General features: G+C 39.8%; 2 protein-coding genes across 8 annotated transcripts in view; both read right to left on the bottom strand.

Moving 5' to 3' along the window:
* The window catches only part of kat6b (K(lysine) acetyltransferase 6B), a 54955-nt gene extending 52244 nt beyond the window's left edge, over window positions 1–2711 (bottom strand). For 2 of the 3 annotated variants that reach the window (XM_079841972.1, XM_079841974.1), the window contains exon 1: window positions 2516–2711. The gene's annotated coding sequence lies outside the window, so the exon portion shown is untranslated. Of the gene's footprint in view, window positions 1–1076; window positions 1209–2515 lie in introns of those variants that run through there. The other variant, XM_079841973.1, reaches the window with a different exon arrangement.
* Window positions 2712–5632: 2921 nt separating this feature from the next.
* Window positions 5633–22969, bottom strand: part of adka (adenosine kinase a) — a 172450-nt gene continuing 155113 nt past the window's right edge. For all 5 annotated transcript variants that reach the window (XM_079843425.1, XM_079843423.1, XM_079843427.1 and 2 more), the window contains 3 exons: window positions 18732–18846; window positions 7732–7818; window positions 5633–6306 (listed from right to left, as the gene is read on the bottom strand). In XM_079843425.1, the coding sequence (XP_079699551.1) occupies window positions 6182–6306; window positions 7732–7818; window positions 18732–18846 (327 nt within the window). In that variant the 3' untranslated portion in view covers window positions 5633–6181. The remainder of the gene's footprint in view (window positions 6307–7731; window positions 7819–18731; window positions 18847–22969) is intronic.

Here is a 22969-nt window from a genome sequence, read left to right as displayed (position 1 = left end):
ACGCTGCACATGTCTATGATGCCTTTATGCAGTATAGGTTGGCAGCTCACTCGTTCTTCACTCCAAAACACTGACTTAAATTTAACTAAATTTTTGCACAATATATAAATATATATTTTAAAGCTGTACATTCAGATAGAGGCTAACATAAAGTATGTCATTGATAATATAACATTGTATTAAGCTCATTGGTTGTTGGTAGTGTAAAAAACCCAAACAGTAAAAGCAGGGGAAGAACAGTGCTGCAAGCAGCCAGCAGGTGACATGCATTGAACAATTTCTCAAGAATTCCTCCGCTCGCCAGCAGCAGCAGCAGCCGTGTAAACTCAACCACAACTTATCTGCCGTGATATTGTTATATAAAAAGCCTCGCAGACATACTAAGGGAAACACTTGACCCATTCCTCTGAGACATTAGATCCGGCCTAAACAGATCCAAGAAAAGCTACAGTAAATAATTGAACATCGCAACTCGGTTAGCCAGCAAAACAACCACCAAATAACTCGAGTTTAACTGGGGAGGCATGACAGCACACCACACACAGTGTTAGTGGATCATATAAATACAGAACAACCGATGGTAAAACAAAGTATTATTTATCAACTGACACTCACTCATTTTTGCTGATAAACTCAAACTTAAGAACACAAAATACAGCGCTGTTTAAGATTAGACACTTATTCAATCTATTTTGAAATCTCGCCTACACTCTTCCAGCTTTGGTCACAAACTACGACTTGGCCATGACATTTCACATTAAGAGTCTAGCAACATCATCTCAAATGTTGACAGCCAAAATAAAACACAGTGTCACAAACACATACTGGCATTCGTACTTCAGCTCGAGTCCTCTGATTAAAGCCGTGAGATAGTGAGCTAAAGTCGGGCGAATCTCAGAAGCATTCGGCTTCTTATCTCCACCATCGGCTTTCTAAACAGCCCCGGAGCTCAAGTCTAGCACGCTAAGCTAAAGCTGGCTAAATTAGGTTATGCTTTATGACTACTTCCGACAGATGACTATCTATAATTTATGATGACAAAGTCAACGCGTCAATTAACCTACGGTCTCGCAAACCTTGTTTTCTGGACGCTTTAATACGGTGGACAGGTCAGGTGACTTCGCCGCTTTGCCCGGTCGCGTTACTAAACAGACGCCATTTTGTTACAATGTTGTAGTTTACATGAATCCGACATGACACTGATTACAACCCAATGGAGTCTCATTAAACCTTACCTTCACAAAGACGGTCCCGCCCAAGAAACTTTAATATTGGTTAGAAAGGGCAAATACTTATCCCTGGTTTGATAACCAAAGTGTCAATCACAAGGAAACAGTTCGGCCTCTCGAGGAATCGGTTGGCTTCATAATCTGTCAATAATCACTTGACCCGCCTCTTAAAGGGATAGTTCACCACAAGTAAACAGTCTGTCATCATTTAGTCACTCGCATGTTTTTCCAAACCTGTATGACTTTCTTTCTTCCGTGGAGCATAAAAGGAGATATTAGGCAAAACGTGAGAAAACGATAGCATCAGTCATTACCCACTTTCAATGTTTTTTTTAAACATACAAGTGAATAACTGAAGGCTGTCATTCTACATATCTCCTTTTAGTCATGGTGGATTATTAAAACACAACACAAGGGCTAGTAGATGATGACAGTATTTTCATTTTTTTTTATTTTTATAAAACTATCCCTTTAAATGTGACAACTGATCTTTAGTCCGTACCGTGTATGGAAATGCGATTCCTGCTATTATATCCGCATTAGAAGAACAGGGACAGTGGGAATATTTTATCATGTAATCTAATGAGTTTAAAACTACTTGATGGCTCTTTAATGTAAGATCACCCAAAACTCGTTCTACACCTTTAAGAAGGCTCCCCCTTATGAGCATCGCACTACACTGCAATATGAGCAGATCGACCTAGTCACACTTTTCGGAGAATAATGTAATGGTGAATAATTAGTCCAAGTGCTCGAGTTATCCTTGCATTCCCAGTACTGTGCACTGTAATCTAATCTAATAATTAGTCTGCACTTTACAAAAGACACGGAAGGCCATGAACTATCGAGCGCGCGTACATCCTCACGAAGGTAACGTTAGTGTGCACGCAAACAGGCAACATTTATAAATCCTGCGAATGTCTGGCGATGATGGCATATCATTCCCGTTATTCCGAAACACCAAAAAAAGATGCACTGATGACTGCTGTTTGTTTACGCGCTAATGCCTAAAGCATGCAAAATGCACTCATATTTCGAGATCAAGCAACTGAGAACAGATAGCATCTGGAAAATTCCATTTATGCGGGTCAAGCAGTGGCTTGCGATACTTGCGCGGTTCGTGAAACCCAATAACCTTAATAGCCCGAATTAATTCCTCCGCTCGCGTCAAGTTACATCACTCACGACAACTTAAACTTGAACGATTAAAACATGCCACCGATAACAAGCCACCCAAGACACCGCCGAGATAAATGCCCGACAACGCTGGCAAAGCGAACATTTACCTTTAAGTTCCTCGCGCGATCTCTCCACACTCCTCGTTTAAGCAATAAAAACACGCTTATTTGCGAAGCTGATGATATATGCGTAAAGTAGTCTGATAAATCCAAAGGGGTCCTGTTTGATTCGGAAGATGAACGCACGCGTAGGCAGAGGGAACCTGATAACAACTAATTGAAAGGTTAATCTACATAGGAGTCTGTGACAAAGTAGTACCCTCCCCTTTCGGCACTCCATCAGCCACAGAGGAGGACTAACTCGCTGTAACCGCTATGTGACATCACATCGCTCATTGGGAAACAATGTACATTGTTTCAGACTACATGGCATGGGTGGGAAAAGAGAATACATAATGTGCCCTGTCTGTGAAGAGGAAAAGGAAACTTTTAATAGCACCTATTTGGGATATGAATTTATGCATACAAAATCGTTTCCAGTTATGCTAGATTGTGTAAATGCTCAAATGGCACAGGTGAGAAAAAACAAACAAACAAAAAATACTGTATGATGTGCCACGTTTTCGAAGAGAAAGATGAAACTTTTAATATCACCCATACAGCATGGCACAGATCAATATCATATGAATACAGGCATAGACTCATAAACATTTCACACCGTTTAATTATATATGACTTTATAATTGCTCAGAAGGTGTTGCACATTTAATTGATGTTTGTTTGCAATACAATTACCAGCATCAATTAAAAACAGAGAAATGTGCTTCAAAACATAACAGGAGTAAATCTATTTAATTTCTTGAATAAAATGTGCAACAACCCCCCCCCCGACAGTTTTCAAATGCACCTGAAAGCCTGTGGGTTTGCCCTGCGGATGAAAATTTGGTGTAGTGCAGAGCAATCTGAACCATGGACATGTTACTTTTTACTGTGCCTTAAAGGAAAACAAATTGCGCACTAAATAAAACTTGAGTCATGCGGGATGTGGTTACAGTTTGGCAAAAGCCTTCATATTGCCTTCCAGCAAAGCCTGATTAAGGTGATCTGACACCAAAGGGTTGTCTTTATTTTTTTTTTACTCGATTTACACAACAGTGTGAGCTACAGCGGCTGGTCTGGGTGTGATATACAAACACTATACATTGTAATAATAATATAATTACACTCCTTTTTTTAGTTTTGTATTTGACTCCCTGTTATTTAAAATCACAGCTAGCCATTATTTGTATTTCTTAAACATAACAATACCTGTCGATTCTCAGGTGATAACTAGCATTATTTACAGCCAGAGACCATTTTCGTGGGGCTATTACAAGTCAGTGTTACTTATTTGTATTCCAAAAGAGAAGGAACATTTGTTTACAGTTTACGCCGATACGTTGGAATTATTCATGTTTGCATATTTCAACCACTGCCACATTCATATTCACATGCAGACAGAGGCAGGATAAGTGCTCTGCACAAGGGTATAACAGCAGTAGTGTAAATAGATTAGCTCAAACTGATGACCTTCCAGATACTGGTTTTACTTACATTGAATGTTCCAACTAAGCAAACACAATCATTTCCCTAGATTGCTACAGTATCTATATGGTTTTCTTCTTTTAAATAATATAAATATAACAATATTTGCTATTACAGTGGACCAAACCAAATCAAATAACTAAGCATATTGAGCATCAATCATTATGAAATGAATAAACTTGAAACAAGGTCACACAGTTGGTCTTAATCATCATTTTCAATAAACTGTGCCGGTTGCTTTCCAATTGAAATTATACAATTTTAATAACAGACCTAAGCAAGTTTTGAAAACAATTTGCTACCATGTAGATTCATCTATTTACATTGTATTTAGATTATATTTTGTACACTCTTAGAAAAGGTTGTAGTTTTAATACATTTTGTTTAGATTCATTTTATTCTATTAAATTTATGAATTAAACAGATAAACATACTTTACCATTTGAAAAATTTAACTAACTCATTAATAAAAGTATTATGCAATCATTTAAGGTATTTCTCCATATAGAAACTTTTTTGGGGGCCTAAATGTCATCAAGAACCCAGCTGAACCTTTTTTTTTCTCTTTAAGAATTTAATTAATTAATTATATATATATATATATATATATATATATATATATATATATATATATATATATATATATATATATATATATATATATATATATATATATATATCGGTAATTACACTGTTGACTCTACACTTACCTCTTGAGTCACATTTATTTATATAGCACTTTAAAATTCAACACTAAAACATACCGATGCCACTAAACCTGTCCCTAACTGTAACCATATCCCATCTCAATAGCAGCAAAAGTGTTTGCAATACAACATGAATATAAGTACATGTACCTAACAATGGTAGGTATTGCAGGTACAACTATCAGAAACAACAAAAAGTGTTGACTTCTCTCAAACTTCCACAATGTCTTCTATAACTACTAGCTGAAATCCAACAGCAAGACACCTGTGAATCAGCTTACTTTTTATAAACCTCAAAGGCAACTTTCGCAGGTCTTAAAAACACCCAGCATCATTGTAAAACACACAGCGGGAGGATTAGAGAAGTGGAAAAAAAACACGCCCACAAGCGTGACTGTGTGTGAGCTGAAAATGTGAACTAGTGCTCAAGGACTTTGTCCTTTGCTGTCATTAAGGATTGCGCATGGACTCACGGGTTGTTTAAAAGCATGTGCTCGGTGATGCCAGGGTCTTCGTGTTTGTCGGTTACAGAACCTGAATCCGCTATGATTGCGGTCACACACGGGGACAAAGGGGCAGCTGTACCTCGAGTCTAATGATGCTCACAAATAGCTACTCCTCATCCCATATCACAGAGATGAACCTTGCAGACCTGCCACTGTCATCAAGGGGACAGGAAGAAGCTGGAGGCTTTCTAACCATCCAATAGGACACAGAGGTGAGATGCTGAGAGAGTAAAATAGGCCAAAAGTGGAGTCCTGTGCTGAAATAGGAACCGGATACTAGCATACTAGTCTTACTATTCCAGTAAAGAGTAAGAGTACTATAGAGCTAGTATGCAGTTTCGAATTCAGCACTCTGGCAAACCAAAACCAAATGATTTACAATACAATCATATTTCTAATTATAAGGTTAGGAGAAGAATAAAAAAGTGACAGCAGTAAAAGAGCCTCTTTTATTTTAATTTTTGGCAGAGTTTTTGCTCACAAAACAACAGATTTCTTTGTTCATGACACATTTTACTGTTCTTTTCACGATTACATTTGGTTTACATCAGCAGGACTAGCCAACACAATTCCTCAGAGAAAATTTGCCTTTGATTTCAATAAAGTTCAAATGATTCGTCTGGCTTCTATATTTGCAATATCTCCCTCAGTTGTTACAGCAGTATCAAGGTAATTTTGTTAGCATTTGCCAACACCACATCTGAAAAGATGCTGGTCATGATCGCCACTCTTTAACTTTAACACTAAAAGGGCTTTATTAAAAACAATATTTGCAACACAGAACACCTCTTTTGTAAACAGTTTTAACGTGAAGTATGTCTCTGGGATTGAATTAGGCAGTGAGACAGAGAAAACAGAGGCATGTGAACAAGAGAGGAAAGAGGAACAGAAGATAAAAAGTCAATTAAAAAAAGAAGAAGGCATTAATCCTATAAAAACACTTGGATGGCCATATCGTCTGGTCTCTCAGCGGTCCATCAGTGGAAGTCAGGCTTTTCTGGGAATGTGCAGCCCGAGCGGCGAATAATGACGTTAGCAGCATAGTGTCCAGCACGGATGCACTGCTCAAAGGTCTTATCCTGTACCAGCTGAGACAGGAAACCTGCACACACAATGACAAAAAAAGACACAAATCAGATCCGCACACAAGAGAGTAGACCGATTTAATCCTAATCAAAAAGTTTGCTCTAATTTTAGCTTCGAAAACGTAGTCGGGTATCGATTTTGTTGCGTGCACTTTCTTTAAAAAAATTAAGGAAATCAGGCTTAAGGGGGAAAGGTGATGCAAAAGGCCCCCTTTAGTGATGTGCGATACAGAAATCCTCCAGCTGCCCTCGGGCTCTGAACCCTCCCACCTAGATCTCTGCTCTCTGCAGCAGCGCATTGAAAAACAGCTGGCAAATTCATTTTCCAACGTGGCAGAGAGCTGGCCTCCAACCTCTTGTTGGAACGGATAAAGGAGTTAAAAAAATCAATACGACGTTTGAGCAAACACGCTCACAGCTCTATTAGTCGCAAAGGTTGTCCTGGAAGAGCTACAGGAAGACGTGTTAGCAAATCAGGCTCATGGCCTTTGAGAAGCAGAGGGCCGCGTAAGAGGCATCGTATGAAGATAAATTACGCGGACCCGAAAGACCCGCGCGAACAGCGTGATCAACATCGATATTTCTGTTTTTCATGGGGAGCCAAACAGCGTTGTGCTTTACGCGTTTGATGGATGACTTCACAGTTCAGATCGGAGTAGACATGCAGCGGCTATCTGAACGCGCACTTATTAGCAAAATCCACAGATTAAAGATAACGGCTGTGGGTAGTCTGGAAACTCCACTAATCCATCATGAAAGTCATCCATTTCCCCTTAACTGTGTTATCTGAGGTTAAATAGTACATTGGCGGCTTCATGTGACTAAACTAAGCCAAATGAAATGAAGTATAACTACAATACATCTACAAATTGTCATTCCCGAGCAGCTGCACGGGAAATAAATAAGCATTGCATGTCAGAGCTCTTGCATCACGGTCCGGTTTCCCAGAGGTTACAGATCAGACCTGAGCTTGGATTAAATTGTCCTGTCAATAGTGATTTTCCATCAAACATACTTTCGTCTAGGACTAGTCTTGGACACCTGTTTCAACAATTCAATCCATTTGTGTGCTGACTGGAATGTCTTACTTCTGGGATTTATGCATTAATTATATAATAATAATAATAGTATTTTATTATTAATTTTTTCTTCAAACATACTTTTGTCTAGGACTGAGTCTTGGACACGGTTTCAAAAATTCAATCCATTTATGTACTGACTGGAATTACTTTCTTCTGTCGAACACAAATGTCCAAATGTTGTTTTGGACGCCACTGACTTTCATTGTATGGAGAAAAACTGACATCACCAGTTACGCGGAAAAATGAAAAGTCATACATGTGTGACAACAGAATTTACATTTTTGGGTGAACTATTGGTTTTAACAGCAAAGTTATCAATGGCCTTTGAAAGTATATCTTAATGATTTAGTAGCACAGTACCTCCAACAAAGGCGTCTCCAGCACCATTGGTGTCCACTATCTTGCTATGGTCGATCTCCAGGACAGGGAATGTCTCCACCTTGTCACCTGTGAAAAAGACGGTTCACGGCAAGTATAAGCTTGTGAAACTATTGTTGAGCTGAAAAACGATCCTCATTCACAGACTGGCTGTTTGGCAGACGTGTGAGACTTTCTGCTGTCATTTCTTTGAAAAAAGACTACATTTTCCTATAGAAGTACATTTTTCATTTTACATAAGTCAAGCATAGATTTAAAGCGGCAAAAATAAAAGCCAGTCACTGTTTTGTCAGCTCGCACACCTTCCTCACAAATAAGTCTAGTTAGCATGATGCTAATCATTTAGAAGACAGCAGAAGCAGAAACAAAGTTAGTACTGTGGAAAGATTGAGAAGTTCCCACAAGACACGCAGAAAGAAATAGAGGGATGTGCCATTTTCACTTGATGAGCTATAAGAGCCCTGCTTGGGCCTTGAACTCAAGGAGAGGCAATTATATCATTTGGCGGTTCTTCAGCATGACAATGCTTGTGCAGAAATGGATCAGCCCTCTAAAATAGCGTTTGAAAGACAGCGTCAGTCTATTTCCAGCATTCACTTTGAATAATCTGTCCCCTTTCAGGCTAAAATAATGCATTAACTGTCCCACTGTTCCCTCTCGAATGCCTTCTGCTATACGCTTGTGTTTTATTCATGGCATTAGCCTCCATTAGGGTTGAATTAGACTGATATAACTTTGCTTTACAGTAAGAATAGCACTTCAGAGAACCCAATATTAGATTCTTGAGGACGTGTGGCAAGTCTGGCAACCCACCCCAGCACCGCGATTTACCATATGAAACTGAGCTACTGCTGCCTTCAAGAGCACCTGGTAAGTTTCCTACTCTAGAGTTAGGCAGTTGCTATTATAACATGTTACACATTCAAGTCATCACCTTTGCACAACATAATTTATTCATTAATTATTGGATTGATTAATCTAATAGGTTATAAGGCTTGTAGATTGTAAACAAATGTAAAACATTAATTATAATGTATGAAAATAATAATAAGTATAAAAATATTAAATAATGATACTGAACAATAATGGGTAATTGATAAATCACTATTAAATAAATGAGTAAATCCCAATAAATATAAATGTATTATGTAAAAATTCTAATGATAATAATGACTATAGTTATAAATAAATAATTTATCATTAAGTGATTTATTAAATAACAATTACTGCTCAATAACCTAAGGCAATAATTAAAGGGCAGGTCTTAAAAAGTTAGTTTACCCAATGAAAAAGAAGAACATTCTGTCATTATTTACTAATAGGTTACTTATGTTGTTCCATTTACTCATGCCGTTCCAAACTGTAAGACTTTCGTTCATCTTTGAAACACAAATGAAGATATTGACAGTCCAAGCCACTTTGTCGCTTCAAAAAATGATGAACATATGAACAGAGCGGTTGAGTCCCAATTTTCTGAAGAGACTAGATCGCTTTATATGATGAACAGATTGAATGTAGGCTTTTATTCACTTGCTTGATACCTTGCTTGAAGCTCAAACGTGCCGCGTAACATGCGAGAATGAACCTCATTGGTTTGCAAGCATGCTTGAGTTTCCGTTAACAATATCTGACGTGTGCGTTGATGAAAATGTATATGTGAATAAAAGCCTAAATTCAATCTGTTCACCATATAAAGTGATCGTGTCTCTTCAGAAAATTTGGACTAGACCGCTCGATTCATATGGATTCATCTTCATTTCTTTTCTGAAGATGAACGAAAGTCTTACGGGTTTAGAATGACATGGTGAGTAAATGATGAGAGAAGTTTTACATTTGTGACACCATATTTTTATTGAAAAAGGCCTAACTGAGGTTGAAAAAACCTCAGGTAAATAAACCATTTAATCATTCAATACTAACAACTGTAGAGTTGTCTTCTTCCATCTTTGATGTCAACATGTTACTTTACTTTGAGTACGTCACTGTGGTATCATGAGAGCACAGGGCATCCCCCGTTAGGGTGTGGTTGGACCGTCTAGTGCAGGGATGGGCAAACTCGGTCCTGGAGGGCCACTGCCCTGCAGGGTTTAGCTCCAACCCCAATCAAACACACCTGAACCAGCTAATCAAGGGCTTCAGGATTACTAGAAAGCTATCAGGGTTGGAGCAAAACTCTGCAGGGCAGTGGCCCTCGAGGACCGAGTTTGCCCATCCCTGCCCTAGACAAATATGACTTTGTGTGGTCATTCTAGTGCATGCAACTCAAAATTACACTATTTCAAACTTCACATGAAACCTCACATTTCCTGACACCAACAAGACAACCCCAAGGAGAAAGACCTGAAAAACAAGCCTGTCTTAGCTAGCCCTTGCGATGATTCTTTCACCAAAACAGCCCACGATCCGCAACAACAGGCGGCTTTAAAGTATACACCTGCTAATTGTAGTCAGTAAGTGTCAAAGACCATCACTTTGTGTGGAGAACTTCACAAGAAACCTTCAGACACAGACAGTAAACAGCAGAGAATGTGAGCAAAGGCTTTCAACTGACGCAACAATGAGCACTCAAGACACGTCTGCTGCGTGTGTGAGCGTTTTTTTCCCTAAACGAGTCAGCCGATTGTGTCTTTGATAATTAATTACACAAAAAGCAGATCCTTTTAGAATCAGCTAATTAGCAGCAAAACGACTTTGCTTAATTAATGCAGGCAATGAAGCATGCTCGCCCGCCTTCCTCTTGAAATGATTAACTAGAGGATCTTCCGTGTGAATTAAGTTAACAGAAACTCATGATCTATCTATTATTTTGCAATTAAAGATTACAATATTTACATTGCCATCATGGCATGCTTTCGCCCCCTCGCATCAAACTACAGGAAGAAGCGAGTGCACATGGTCATACGAAGCCTAAATCTGCAGTTTTGTTTGAACAGAAAAATGACTGAAGGAGAAAAAAAAAATGACCAGACGCAAATGAAAATGTTCAAAATGAAACTGTATGTGGTTCCTTCCTTCCTGTACACAGGCTGACCTGATTCTACTTCCTTTTATGACTCAGAAACAGCGCAGCCTGAGAGTGAGAGAAAAAAAAAAATAGCCATTAACTGTTCCTTCCTTTGATACCCATGACTGAACTGAAGAGGCTCTAGACAATAATGGACATCAAACTGACGATTAAGGCTCGTATGAAGCAACGACACTCTTCTCTTCAGATTTGTAAGGAAGTGAGCAGAGACAATGCAATTCAGCATGGCCAGAATGTAGGTACTAGCACAGGCTAACCCCTCTGCCCTTTGATGACAGGTCACGCACCAGAGGCATGCTGGGAAATGTCCAAACATCCCAGCCGTGTTGAGTCATCTGGAAAAAAATTATGAGGTGATTCTTGGAAGTACATGGTTTTACATTAGGTCATATCCAGGGGTCAGAGTCCACAATAAAAAATATGCTACAGTAAAAAGGTATCTTAAAACACTAAAGCACGCTGCCTATTAAGTCCATGTAAATGGTTGTACGGAACAAATGTCAATACAATAAAACCACGGTGTGTAAAAACAGATTTAAACTTGATTTAGGGTTCAGAGGGAGGGCCGTGAGCTGTAAGAGTCTGAGAAACATACACTGCCAGTCTTCCATCTTGGTAAACAAGGCTGAACTTGCATGTGTGCTAGTCCCCTTGCATTGATGTTTAATGGTGCATGTTGCTCTAGGTGGTTCCCATAACCTCACTTTGTCTCCTACAAGCTGCATCAATTGATATGATAATGGAGGGAGGACGTGTGAAATGAGAGGGGCTGCACTGGAGGACAAGGCGTCCAACCACTTGGATGCCAAATGGTGTCCAGGAGCCGCTCTCAGCTCTCAATGGGGACAATAACAAGAGTTTCAAGGAATGGAGGCAAGAGGCAGATGCTTAGAAAAAAAAAAGAAGATTCACACTACTAATTGGCCCAATAGGATGTTTTGACTAGCGTTAACCAACATGCACAGCAAAAATAATATAATATTTGAGTATTGTCTTCCAGCCAAAACTCATCAGAAGGGATGGGAATCCAGTTTTATATTTTTAGGGGAGAAAATACAATTCCACTACTAAACATAAGAGCCATTTTTGGGGGGATTGCTCTACACTGGGTGTGCTGTATGTCTATGATTCACTTAAAAGAATCATTCAAACAGGAATCAAATGGTTGCGCTGTCGATTTAGTAGCGGTAAAGAGGCGCCCCCTAATTGTAGTGCGGGAAACGCAGAAGAATACACGTGAGAGGACCGTTAACAGAAATGAACATCATTCGGTTCCCATATATTTTTTAAATGACCTGATGAACAACCCAATTCTTAAGTGTCAAATAGAAGTCAAAACAGAAAGAGGGTAGGACAAGTCTGCTGAACAAGGGAAATCAAATCATTTAAAGAGTAAAAATCTAGTTAGAATCATTTCTGAATTAAGGTTTTACAAGAGGTTCTGGTCCAACATAAATGAGGACAATTTATACAAGCACGCAAGAGCAAACTAGGGCAAATAAAAACAGAGAAATGAAATTCCTAAATCGCTGCTCTCATTCCCCCAAAACCATCCTTGATGGACATCTCCTTCCATTTCATCAAACCGGAGAGAACACATCACATCTTTATTCAAAACATATTATTGAACTTGGCTCTCAACATGCTGCTTTGGTTAGTCTGAGAGCGTTCCAGGACCAATTTCATGTTAATGTATAACACAAAAGAGGCCATTGGCAGGGCTCTTTAATAGGCATGGCAATTAAAACTTTGCTGCCAAAACCTGTCTTTGTTGTTACTGGCTTGTGGTCGTCCCTGTAAACACAGTCTCTGGGCAGTTCACAGGGAGTTCCATCGCTTTTGTGGTTTTGCCATTCTTCGCTTTACATGTTCATGCAGAAAGTGAAAATACTTTCCTCTGCGTGACTATCCAGGGAGCGGAAAAAAAGGGCAACAAAGTTACACCTCCCGAGCTGTGAGGTTATATTAATAGCTCTTGTACAGCTGTTTCTTTTTGGTGCTGTGTTTGACACTTGTGTGCTCAGATCAGAAGTGAGATGTTGCTTTCAGGGTTTTGTATCCTTTTGGCACAGGCTTCTCAGGAGGAAGAGGAAACCGCAGCTCTGCTCACAAAGGCACTCCAGGAACAAGCAGCGCTGTAAACATGTATCGGACCGGCTCAAAATAAAACAGGCCTGTGAAGACAAAACATGCATGCGTGACTATTTATAGAGCCCACGCATCAGAAAGCCATCATAACATTTACAGCGCTGTGGAGTTACGCCAATTATGTGTAATAAATTCTCTTGTTATCACTAGTTATGTGCGGCGTAATATGATTACGCTCGTAATGTGACAAGCCAAAACCATGAACGCCTCGGGTCATGCCGTAATTACTCTTTTACTGTATCTTAGACATTGCCGTTTCAAATATATCACTGCGACTTTCAAAAAGTGATCGTCTCCAATAGATACCTGAGCTACTGGATGACAAGCTATTCACTACACAATGAGACATGACACAAAACCAATGAGCGGGAGAGAGATTCAAGGCCTTCAGACAGCTGCGGAACGGTGAGAGATTATTTCTCTCAAATCCACTTCTCATCGGCTCCAGAGCCAAACAAAAGCTCTGAGGAGTAAACAAGGATGGCCCTCCTCCTGGCAAACACACCGAGGAAACTGCCCTCACTTGCCTTCTTTTCTCTGATCCACTATCTCCACGCTAGGGCTGGTCAGAGAAACATGAGCGTGACAAACACATTTAACCGCAAATAAAGGGCAACCACCATACCGAGAGTGGCAGGAGATAACCAGCACAAATAATCAGAGGAGTCTGGGACGGAGAGAGCTTTAAGAGGCAGTTTTGCCCTTTTCAAAGCGAGACATTGATCAGATCCCCTCGCCTCTGAGCCATGCTAATTAGCTGAAGACGAGTGGTGATGATGTCACGATCGATTTGGCGGACGTGCCGAGGTCTTCATCCGTCGCCCTTTCCATCATGAGCGAGATACTGAAATGAAGAAAATAAATGCGATGCATATGCCCAAATTTCATGAGGCCATTTCAAAATCTAGGTCCAGAAATCTATTAAATTATTTTTTTCCGCCTCAGAGTAAAAATAAATTGTCCAAATTGTGAGATATAAAAGGCACAATTATGAGAACTAAAGATGCAACGGTGATATATAAAGTCACAATTGCAAGATGTATAGCCACAATAATGAAAATAATAATATAAAGTTGATCGTACAAAAAAAACAATAGAGATAAAATGTCAGTTATCCAGTTATGAAAAATAATATTACTGTTTGATTGAAATTGCAATTGTGGGATATGAAATCACAACTGAGATATAATGATATAAAGTTGCGGTTGTGAGAAAAGGAGACAATAATAAAACAATGTTGCAACTGAGCTAGGATTAGGAGCAGTCAACTCCGTTAAAAAGTCACATTGTGAGATGTCAATAACAAGAAACAAAGCAGCAATTGTGAGCAATAGTCTCAATTGTGAAACATAATATTGGAGTTGTGAAATATAAACTCACAATTGAGATATGAAATCATGATTGTGAGAATTAATCTTACAACTAGGCTATCTTTTTATATTTTTATCTGACGTGGAGTAAACACAAACAAACTATAGTGTCAACTGTAGTTTCTAAACAGGAAAGTTCAGGCCACCTTGAGTCAGTAAAGGCATTACAGAGGCCGTTTATGTAATCAGTCAATGCTACGTCTCTTAACTCGAAGCTCTTTTCTTTTGCTTTTTAAGCCCATCAAAACAAGCAGCCACTAACTGACTGTTTACAGCGTTTCTGTTTTAGCTCAGCTACGTCGAAGTTGCATTGCATTAATGAGACACAAACAAGAACGGGCAAACATTACAGAATAATAGCCCTAACATAACACAAGAAAAATGTGAGGGAGAGCATGAACACACATGCGCGCACACACACAGGAAGAGCGTGTGTGTTTATGAGTGCATAATGACCTTTGCTAAGGGCTCATGGAGATGGAGGAAAACAGACTGAAACGAAAAGGCTCCTCTGGGGAGTTCATTATGTGCAGGTAAATCTGACAGCACATTAGACACATTCCTCCCGAATAAGTTTCAAGACGAACAGCACCTCTCCAGCAGCAGGAAAGAAAATGTTCCTTTTAAGTAGGACGAAAAAAACTAAACGGAGCGACTTCAGAATTATTCGTCAAATTATTTCTTTTATCCTTACAAGTCAATGAAACGGAAATTTCTTTCAAATTGTGACACATCTGAGCGAAATGGTTCTCGACTTGATTCAATCCATTAGTTCTTATGAATGGATGGAGGCAGATCTGAATGTGAGCTTGCAGTCGATTGTGAGAAAGTTCTGAGCTTTAAGTGGATGGAATGATTAGAGAAGTCTTGCATGTGTCACCAGACACCAGCTATAATGTATGGATGAATTGCCACAACAAGATCTATAACACACATTTAAAATAGGGGTCAGTTTAATTTCTTGCCGACTTTTAAAAGAGCCAGCAAAACATCAGGGCAACTTTGGAGATTTGCATTTTGCAACAGCAGTCAGATGTTCTCCACGCCTGCTAGCATAATTGCGGGTTCAGACAACACTCCATCGTGCAAATAAAGAGGGAGGATTTTGAGTCTTAAATCACATCATGTGCTTGAGTTGAGACAACCACAACCAAGCCCAGTGTACTCCTGTCTTGATAAGATAAGGATATGCCTATGTCCAGATATCACTGAACGGTGAAGCTTACAAGTCAACTGCAAATAAACAAAACTGCAGCAGCCTTGTTCTCTCGCTGCAAAAATGCAAAGACGCCCCTCGTGTTGTGGTGTTAGTTTCACTTCTTGTGATATTAAAAGAAACACAATGAAGGTTATCTCTCTGGAACCTCAGTTCCAGGAAGTAAAGTACAACACTTATGAGTTGTGACTCAGTACACAGACGCTCTGCCCGAAACTCTCAGCCTGCCCTTGTTGAGTTACATTCCTACACATAAAGTAGTTTGGGATTAAACAGGACGTTTCATTTTGAAAAACAGTCACGAAGGGCACGATTAAGTTAGCTTAATACGTGAACTCACGGAGGAGGGAAAGTACTAATAGAACATCACAGACTCCCTTCCTCCCCGTGACGCTGTCGTCAGCCCTCTCGTCCCTGCCGGAGCCCCTAGGCGACCCTGCACACTCAGCCATCATTAGATCAAAGACCGTGGGCGCTGCGCTCTTAATATGAGCCTGTAATAGGTGCGCCAGCAGGGCCGCGCTCTGTTCAGCGATGTCACAAAGGTGCTTCATTAAGGGTTCCTCTTCTGGCAGCTTTCATTAAGGAAATTAATGTGGAGGGGCGAGGACAGCCTGCGTTTACGCCGCTAGAGAAAGCCGGCGTGCACAAAGAGAAACTACACAATAACAAATCTGCATCTCTTTGGAACGTCGCCCCGAGGGCCTATCATCCTAGCCTTCTTAATCACCATTAAAACAACTTCATTGTGACATTCAGAGCCTGCTGAATGATCACATCCCCGCATAGAGAGCAAATTGCAAATGAAATGTAGAGATCAGACGGCATCAGAGCACAGCCTCTGGGAGGTTGAGCAAATCTTCAATTCTCTTTTATATTGATGTTTATTGGCGGAGGCAACGGGGAGCGAAAACGTCCCTCTCCTTCTCCGTCGCCCCTGCTATCTGAACCCTCTTATTCACCGCTTGTGCGACGCCTGACATTTCTTACGGCCAACTACCTCTTGCGCGCCGTCCTCGTTTACTTAGCATTGGGCGCGTGTTTCGTACAAGGTTCGCCGGGGGTTGCCGCCAACCCCGCGGCTCCTTATGAAAGGGCTGCAGGAGGTTAGCCGAGCCCGCCTTTTTCCCGAACCCGCCTTTTTCCCAGTGCAGTGTAAAATGCCTCCAGGAGAGTATTTTCTCCAAAGCCGACGCTTAGGCTGAAAGTTAGCTTGGAACAAGTGGGAGCGAGGCGGTTCTGTAGAAAAAGGGAAGGATTGTCTTGTAGCGCTTTTCTCTGATGAGGCTTTACAGGAGTAGCAATTGCCTGAGCAGCCTTATCAGCCCAGGGGGACTAATGCTATTAGCGTTTGTGTGATAAATGCAGCGCAGTGGAACCAATACAGCCAGCTTTGCCACGTTACTCTGGTAACATGTTGTGTAAATTGTATAATACAGAGCTCGGCGACAGCTCTGTTTAACAACACTTCAATCCTGTAGTGCAGACTTGTGAATAGGATTAGACCTATAAGCTAACAGGGGCAGAGGGACTAGGAGAGGCCTGTAGTGACATTGGGATGTCATGTGTCAGGTTACAAGTCATCTAAAAGTAAAGCCTATAAAATAAAAAAACAATCTTAACATGTTATTTTATGGAATTGTTCTGGGGTCGGCAATGCATGTCACTGCTGGAAAAAAGGAGAGAACGCTATAAGATTATAATTTCATTTTGCGGTTTCAGAAACGTTCAGAAATCAGGGTCCAAAAGTAACAATTCCCAAGTGGTTCCCAAATATGATTAAATATGAGTAAAATTAAAAATTAAACTAAATAAACATTCACAGTCCAATTAAATTAATTCTAGCATGTAGGGAGATGATAGACCAACGTTCAAAAGTTTGGGGTCGGTAAAAAAAAAAAAAAAAAAAAAAAAAAAAGATATTAATACTTTTATTCAGAAAGGACTAATTAAATTGAACAAAAGTGACTGTAAAGACATATTTACAATGTTACATTCTTTTGAACTTTTCTCTAATCATAAAAGAATCTTTACAAAATCACTACAATTTCCAGAATAATATTAATATAATATCTTTTGAGCACCAAATCAGCATATTAGATTCATTTCTGGAGGATCATGTGACACTGAAGACTATAGTAATGGCTGCTTAAAATTTATTTTTCCATCACAGAAATAACGTTTAAAAAAAATGTTTTTACTGACCCCAAACTTTTGAACAGTAGTGTATAATTAAAAAAAAGTCTCCCTTTAGATCAAAAATGCAGGTCCTTGATGTAGATTATATCAGGCTTTTTTGTTGTAACTATTGAATTTGCCATTTTTCCTTGAGAGGAAGGAAAACTTGGACGGAAACTGGAGAAACTTGTGTCTCCCGCATGAGCACCAAGGCTTAACTCGCCAATGCGTGTATGCTAACTGCTAGGCCAAAACTCTTGAGGGTTTTTGCTTCCAGGCAGACACTAAAGGTCATGTACCATGTTTACCTCTTAGTTTTTTCCTGGGTCTCCAGTGCGTTGCAAGGGTGGCTGCTAATTGTGTCCTCGAGAGATTTAAGTAATGTCCAACCTCGACGGAATTCATTGTAAGAACACTGTGAAATTCAATGAATCAAAATACAAAAGGCAATAAAAGCCGAATTATCCTGAACAAATGGAATTTAGCCGAGACTGGGCACTGGCGCACTGTAAAGCGAGGAATGTCGTTCTGGCAGGTGCAAAAGGAGAAGAAATGAAGAGCAGGAGAAGAAGAGCATAAACAGCTCAGCCTGCCCCCTTACATTCCTGCCGCCTCCCCGCTTTCTACTTCAAACCCCGCTGGTTTAATCAGCTACAACTGTTATGCTTTCCCCACTATTCGGTTAAACTTATCCACTCCACAGAAAGATCCCCCACCACTCAGTTACCATAGCAATGTGACTGCAACAGCCCTTTGGATTCAAATTCTGCATCTGAGAGATAGGAGGTCATTGCCAAGGGCGAATTCATTTCACACTGAGCAACATCGAAAGCCGCCAGAGAGAACAGCATTCTATTCTTAAGATGACCTTGTTTGAGGCTATTCACTAATGTTTACAGAGGAAATCTATCAACATCATTTCAACTGTAAATAACTAAAAGAGTTTCTGGGGGCTGTGTTATTTCTTTTTAACACAAGACGGTCCCGACCTAAAAGCGTGATTTTAAAAATCTAATTCTGAATAGATGAAAACTGACCCACGCACCTCTGGTCATTACAGTTCCTTCTTTGCCTTGGGTGAAGACAACAATCCTCTGCCTTTTCTTGTTCACTTTGGGTAAGCTTTGGGCCTTCTTCGTAATCTCCTCAATGTCTTCTGTCTGCATGAGAGAAAAAAAATAAAACATACTTGAGGGTAAGAAGCAAATATTAAGTTATTCTAGATCAGATTAGATTTAATTTAACTCTGCACCTTGTAAAACATGCTCCTGAGTCATCATCTTACCTACTGAGCAATTGCCAACTGCATCTCAGTCAGAATGGCTGTTGTGTTGAAATGCTAAATGTCATGTGTAATAATCACTCATGACTCACATATTCATTCCAATGAAATATTTAAATACTAACAATATACTTAAATGAAGCATGTATCGCTCAGTGGCTTTTAAAGCAATCCGCGGATGTATTCAATCTTCTGGCTTTTGGAACGTTTGCATTTGTAATACATTGTAGGCTTGCTGCAGTAGTCAGTGTTAACGGTGTTAATACGCGGTGTTCGGCTGTACACGATTACATTCATTGCCCACCACGGCACCGCCCCCACTATCGTTTAGCTTTTTTATAGGAATAAATAACATCTAGGCTAGTTCAGTTGGAAAACGGACGCTACAATTATAAACCGAAAGCGTCTGAGTAAACAGAGATGATTGACAATGGCGGAGGATTTGGTGCGCAACAGATCCTCAGCATCATTCACAAATATCTTGTCTTGTAAAATATGCGGTGGTCAGTACCACCCCTCCCTAAACACAGAATACACGTGATTCTATACCTGTCTGAAAATTTCCTCACCGTGATATCCCTAATACATTGAAAAAGTCGTTCTAGCAGTTGTTTGAAATAATAGGAGCGAGTCAATTCTTGAATAAACAAGTTGAAATGTAAATCTGATTGTCAACAAATACAAAATTGGTGTTCTGAAAATAAAGTCTGCTATAGGGATTAAGAGCTTCTGAGAGTCATTCATTTGGGAATTGGACTACACTGGTTGTGCAGTTTTTTTCGGTTTCTCTAAGAACCGGCTCATAAGAGTCATTCGTTCGGGAAACGGACTACACTGGTCACACTGTATGTTTCATGCTGTAGATTCTTTAGCGGTACTGGTAATCAGTAGCACAGGAAACACTGTCAGTACTTTTGTACGGTATTCATCCGCATTTGATGGAAAAACGCATGAGCGAGAACTGTTAACATGAACAAACATCATTCAGTCCGGGTATTTTAATTTTTTTAATGGAACCGTTTCTGAATAAGAACAGACTCTTTTAGAATACTGTAGTGGAACTAGTCAGTACTACTGCTACAATACTCCAAGCATATTTATAAAGATGTACAGAATTGTTTATGCTGTTTAGGACAGTAACAGAACATTTTTGCATTAGACTGGTAAAATATACCTATAGCGACCTGTTGGACAAGTTGAAAAACCTGCGCCTCCTGTTTTGACCTTTCTTGTATTGCACAGCTTACTTGTTTGTCCAGTACAGTCTGCTGTTTAAGTGGACTCCAAGCAACCTGTAGGACTACACCACCTCCACGCTCTCTCCCTGGAGCCTCGCAAACTTCTGCCTGCTGGTAAAATAGTCTATGATTTAGGAGATTGTGGAGGCGTTCACCGGTATTGCGCTGAGCTTGTTACCAAGCCGGAGAGGCATGTTGAGGGCACTGGAGAAGTCAAAGAACAAGATTCTGATAGTAGTGCAAGCATTGACCAGGTGGGAGTGGATTCTGTAAAGCATGCAGATCAGAATGCTGTCCACACCTACAATGGTCCAAAAGTATTTGGACACTTTTGGAAACCATGATTTTTGTTACATTAAATAACAAAATTTGAATCCAAGGCACAAAGATGCTATAACTTCTCTCAAACTAACTTTTCTTAGTCATTTTTAACTTTAACTCAATTTAAAATTAACTATTCTTAAGGTGATTTTTCAAGGGTGGCACAGTTCACCAGGGTATCCCAGTGGAGTAACCACAGTTTTAGCCATCTACGAACATGTTCCACTATTATTTGATAAACAAAAAGTGGCAAATACTTTGTTGTCTTAGTTTAAAACAATACTTTCTATCTATATATCTATATATCTATATATCTATATATCTATATATCTATATATCTATATATATATATATATATATATATATATATATATATATATATATATATATATATATATATATATATATATATATATATAGTTTTGTTTTTTCCTGATCATAGACCGTCTGGACCTTTCATTGTAAGATTCGCCTACATACAATTGCCAAAAAATATATTTGGGAAATATGTCTTTGCATTTTTTTTAACAACATATCAAACCAGGTGGCATTTATTTTAATAAAACATATTTTTAATAAAATAAGCACAATTTCCAAGAAAGTATTGTAGCGTATTGTGTATTGTGTATTAAGTATTGTGTGTGTGTGTGTGTGTGTGTGTGTGTGTGTGTGTGTGTGTGTGTCTGTCTATCTATCTATCTATCTATCTATCTATCTATACACACACACACACACACACACACACACACACACACACACACACACACACACACACACACACACACACACACACACACACACACACACACACACACACACACACTATATTGTACACATATACAATGTCATTTTTAATTGGAATATAAATAAGGATATTATTTTTAAATAATAATTATAAATGAGATATAAATATTACACACATACTACTACATAAAACTAATCTATAATGGCATACAAACCTAAAAATAGTGTTAGAGCTAAGAGAAGTTCTCAGATAGTCATGTATGCATGTGCTTGACGTTTGGGGAATTGAGTGAGATCATCTGCATTTCCTAGTCCTCACACCTCCCAGCTGGCACTGGACAGAAGGCGCTGGTCTGGGGTGGGGGAAGTGTGTGGAATGGGTGGTGCCGATGCTGGGGGGGGTTGTTCTAATGGGTTGAGTGCTGGTGGTTCGATACCATACCCCCACCCAGAGTCACACAAAGCCCCAGTAAGAGGGTCTGAGGCAGTGCAACCCTGCCAAAGCTTTGAGTCTGTCACATGTCCACTCGTCCCCCTGCCAAAACCAGGCTAGAGAGGCTGCTTGGCCGCGGCAGCCACCAGCCCTTGACAGTTTTGTTAATGGCGAGGTAGTGCGGTGTCCCAGGCAGGCCCAGCTGCCTCATCACCTCTGCTTCATTCCTCACTCAACTAAAAGGGTCTGCTTTCCTGCAGTCTGGCCAATCAGCAGAGCGCAGAATGGATTCAATCAGCTTACAGCAGCACTCGCAGTACAAGATATTGACTTCAGTGTGGGTTTACATTGCCAGACAGTTGTTTTCACATGCATTTGAATTGCAAGCAAAATTGCCTCAGTGATTCCGTTTTTCAATAACGGAACAGTAAAAGTCCAAAATTACTGTCAAGCATCAAAGTTAAATGACCAGAATTTTAACTGAAAACAATAAATACCCCCCCCCCCCCTAAATATGGATACAGCATACTTTGGGGAAGGTTAACAAAGTGTTCCGATCTGAACTGACAACAGAATGCAAAACTAACTAGATGATTACGACTTCTGTGAAAAATTTCACCACAGACAGTACAGTCCTGAGGCTAGACCCAGAAAGCAGGCGGGTATGAATTTGGTGGCTTGTTTTAAGCAGAGCCCAGGGCTCTATAAAAACCTTACTGTTTTACAGTATCAGCTGACTGCGCACTGTAAATCTGTCAGGGGCTGCGGGTCTATAGGTATCCTGTGACAAGAAGTGGCTGCCTACAAGCCTGCCATTATCCCATCATTATAACTATCAAACACATGATAGCCATGAGAGAGTGAAGCTACACTTGCTCGTGAACACTTAATCGCTGGGAGACCCAGAGGGTGGGTGGGACTGTACAGGCACCTATAGAGTCATATATTCATATGGAGCTCCATTCAGCTGCTCAGATTAGATGTCTGACGTGCTCGAATAGCATTACTCATTCATAATTTACTCTCTTTTCTTGGCATTGAACAATGCAAAATCACAAATGCAAACTGTGTCAAACCAGCTTTTTTGTACTTCTTGAAGAGCAAGGAGGTGTTTCATTTCAGACATAGGGGAGTCTGCATGCATAGAAACTTGCAAGGCGCTTGTAAAAGCCGAGAAGTCTGTTATATGTATTCAGGATACAACGATTGCCCATTGAAAAACAGATGTTTAGCTGGAATCCGTGGACCCTGAGCTCTGAATAAAA

Source organism: Gobio gobio, assembly GCF_949357685.1.
Source record: "Gobio gobio genome assembly, chromosome: 18".
Lineage (NCBI taxonomy): Eukaryota > Metazoa > Chordata > Actinopteri > Cypriniformes > Gobionidae > Gobio > Gobio gobio.
This window is presented reverse-complemented; position numbering and strand designations above follow the sequence as displayed.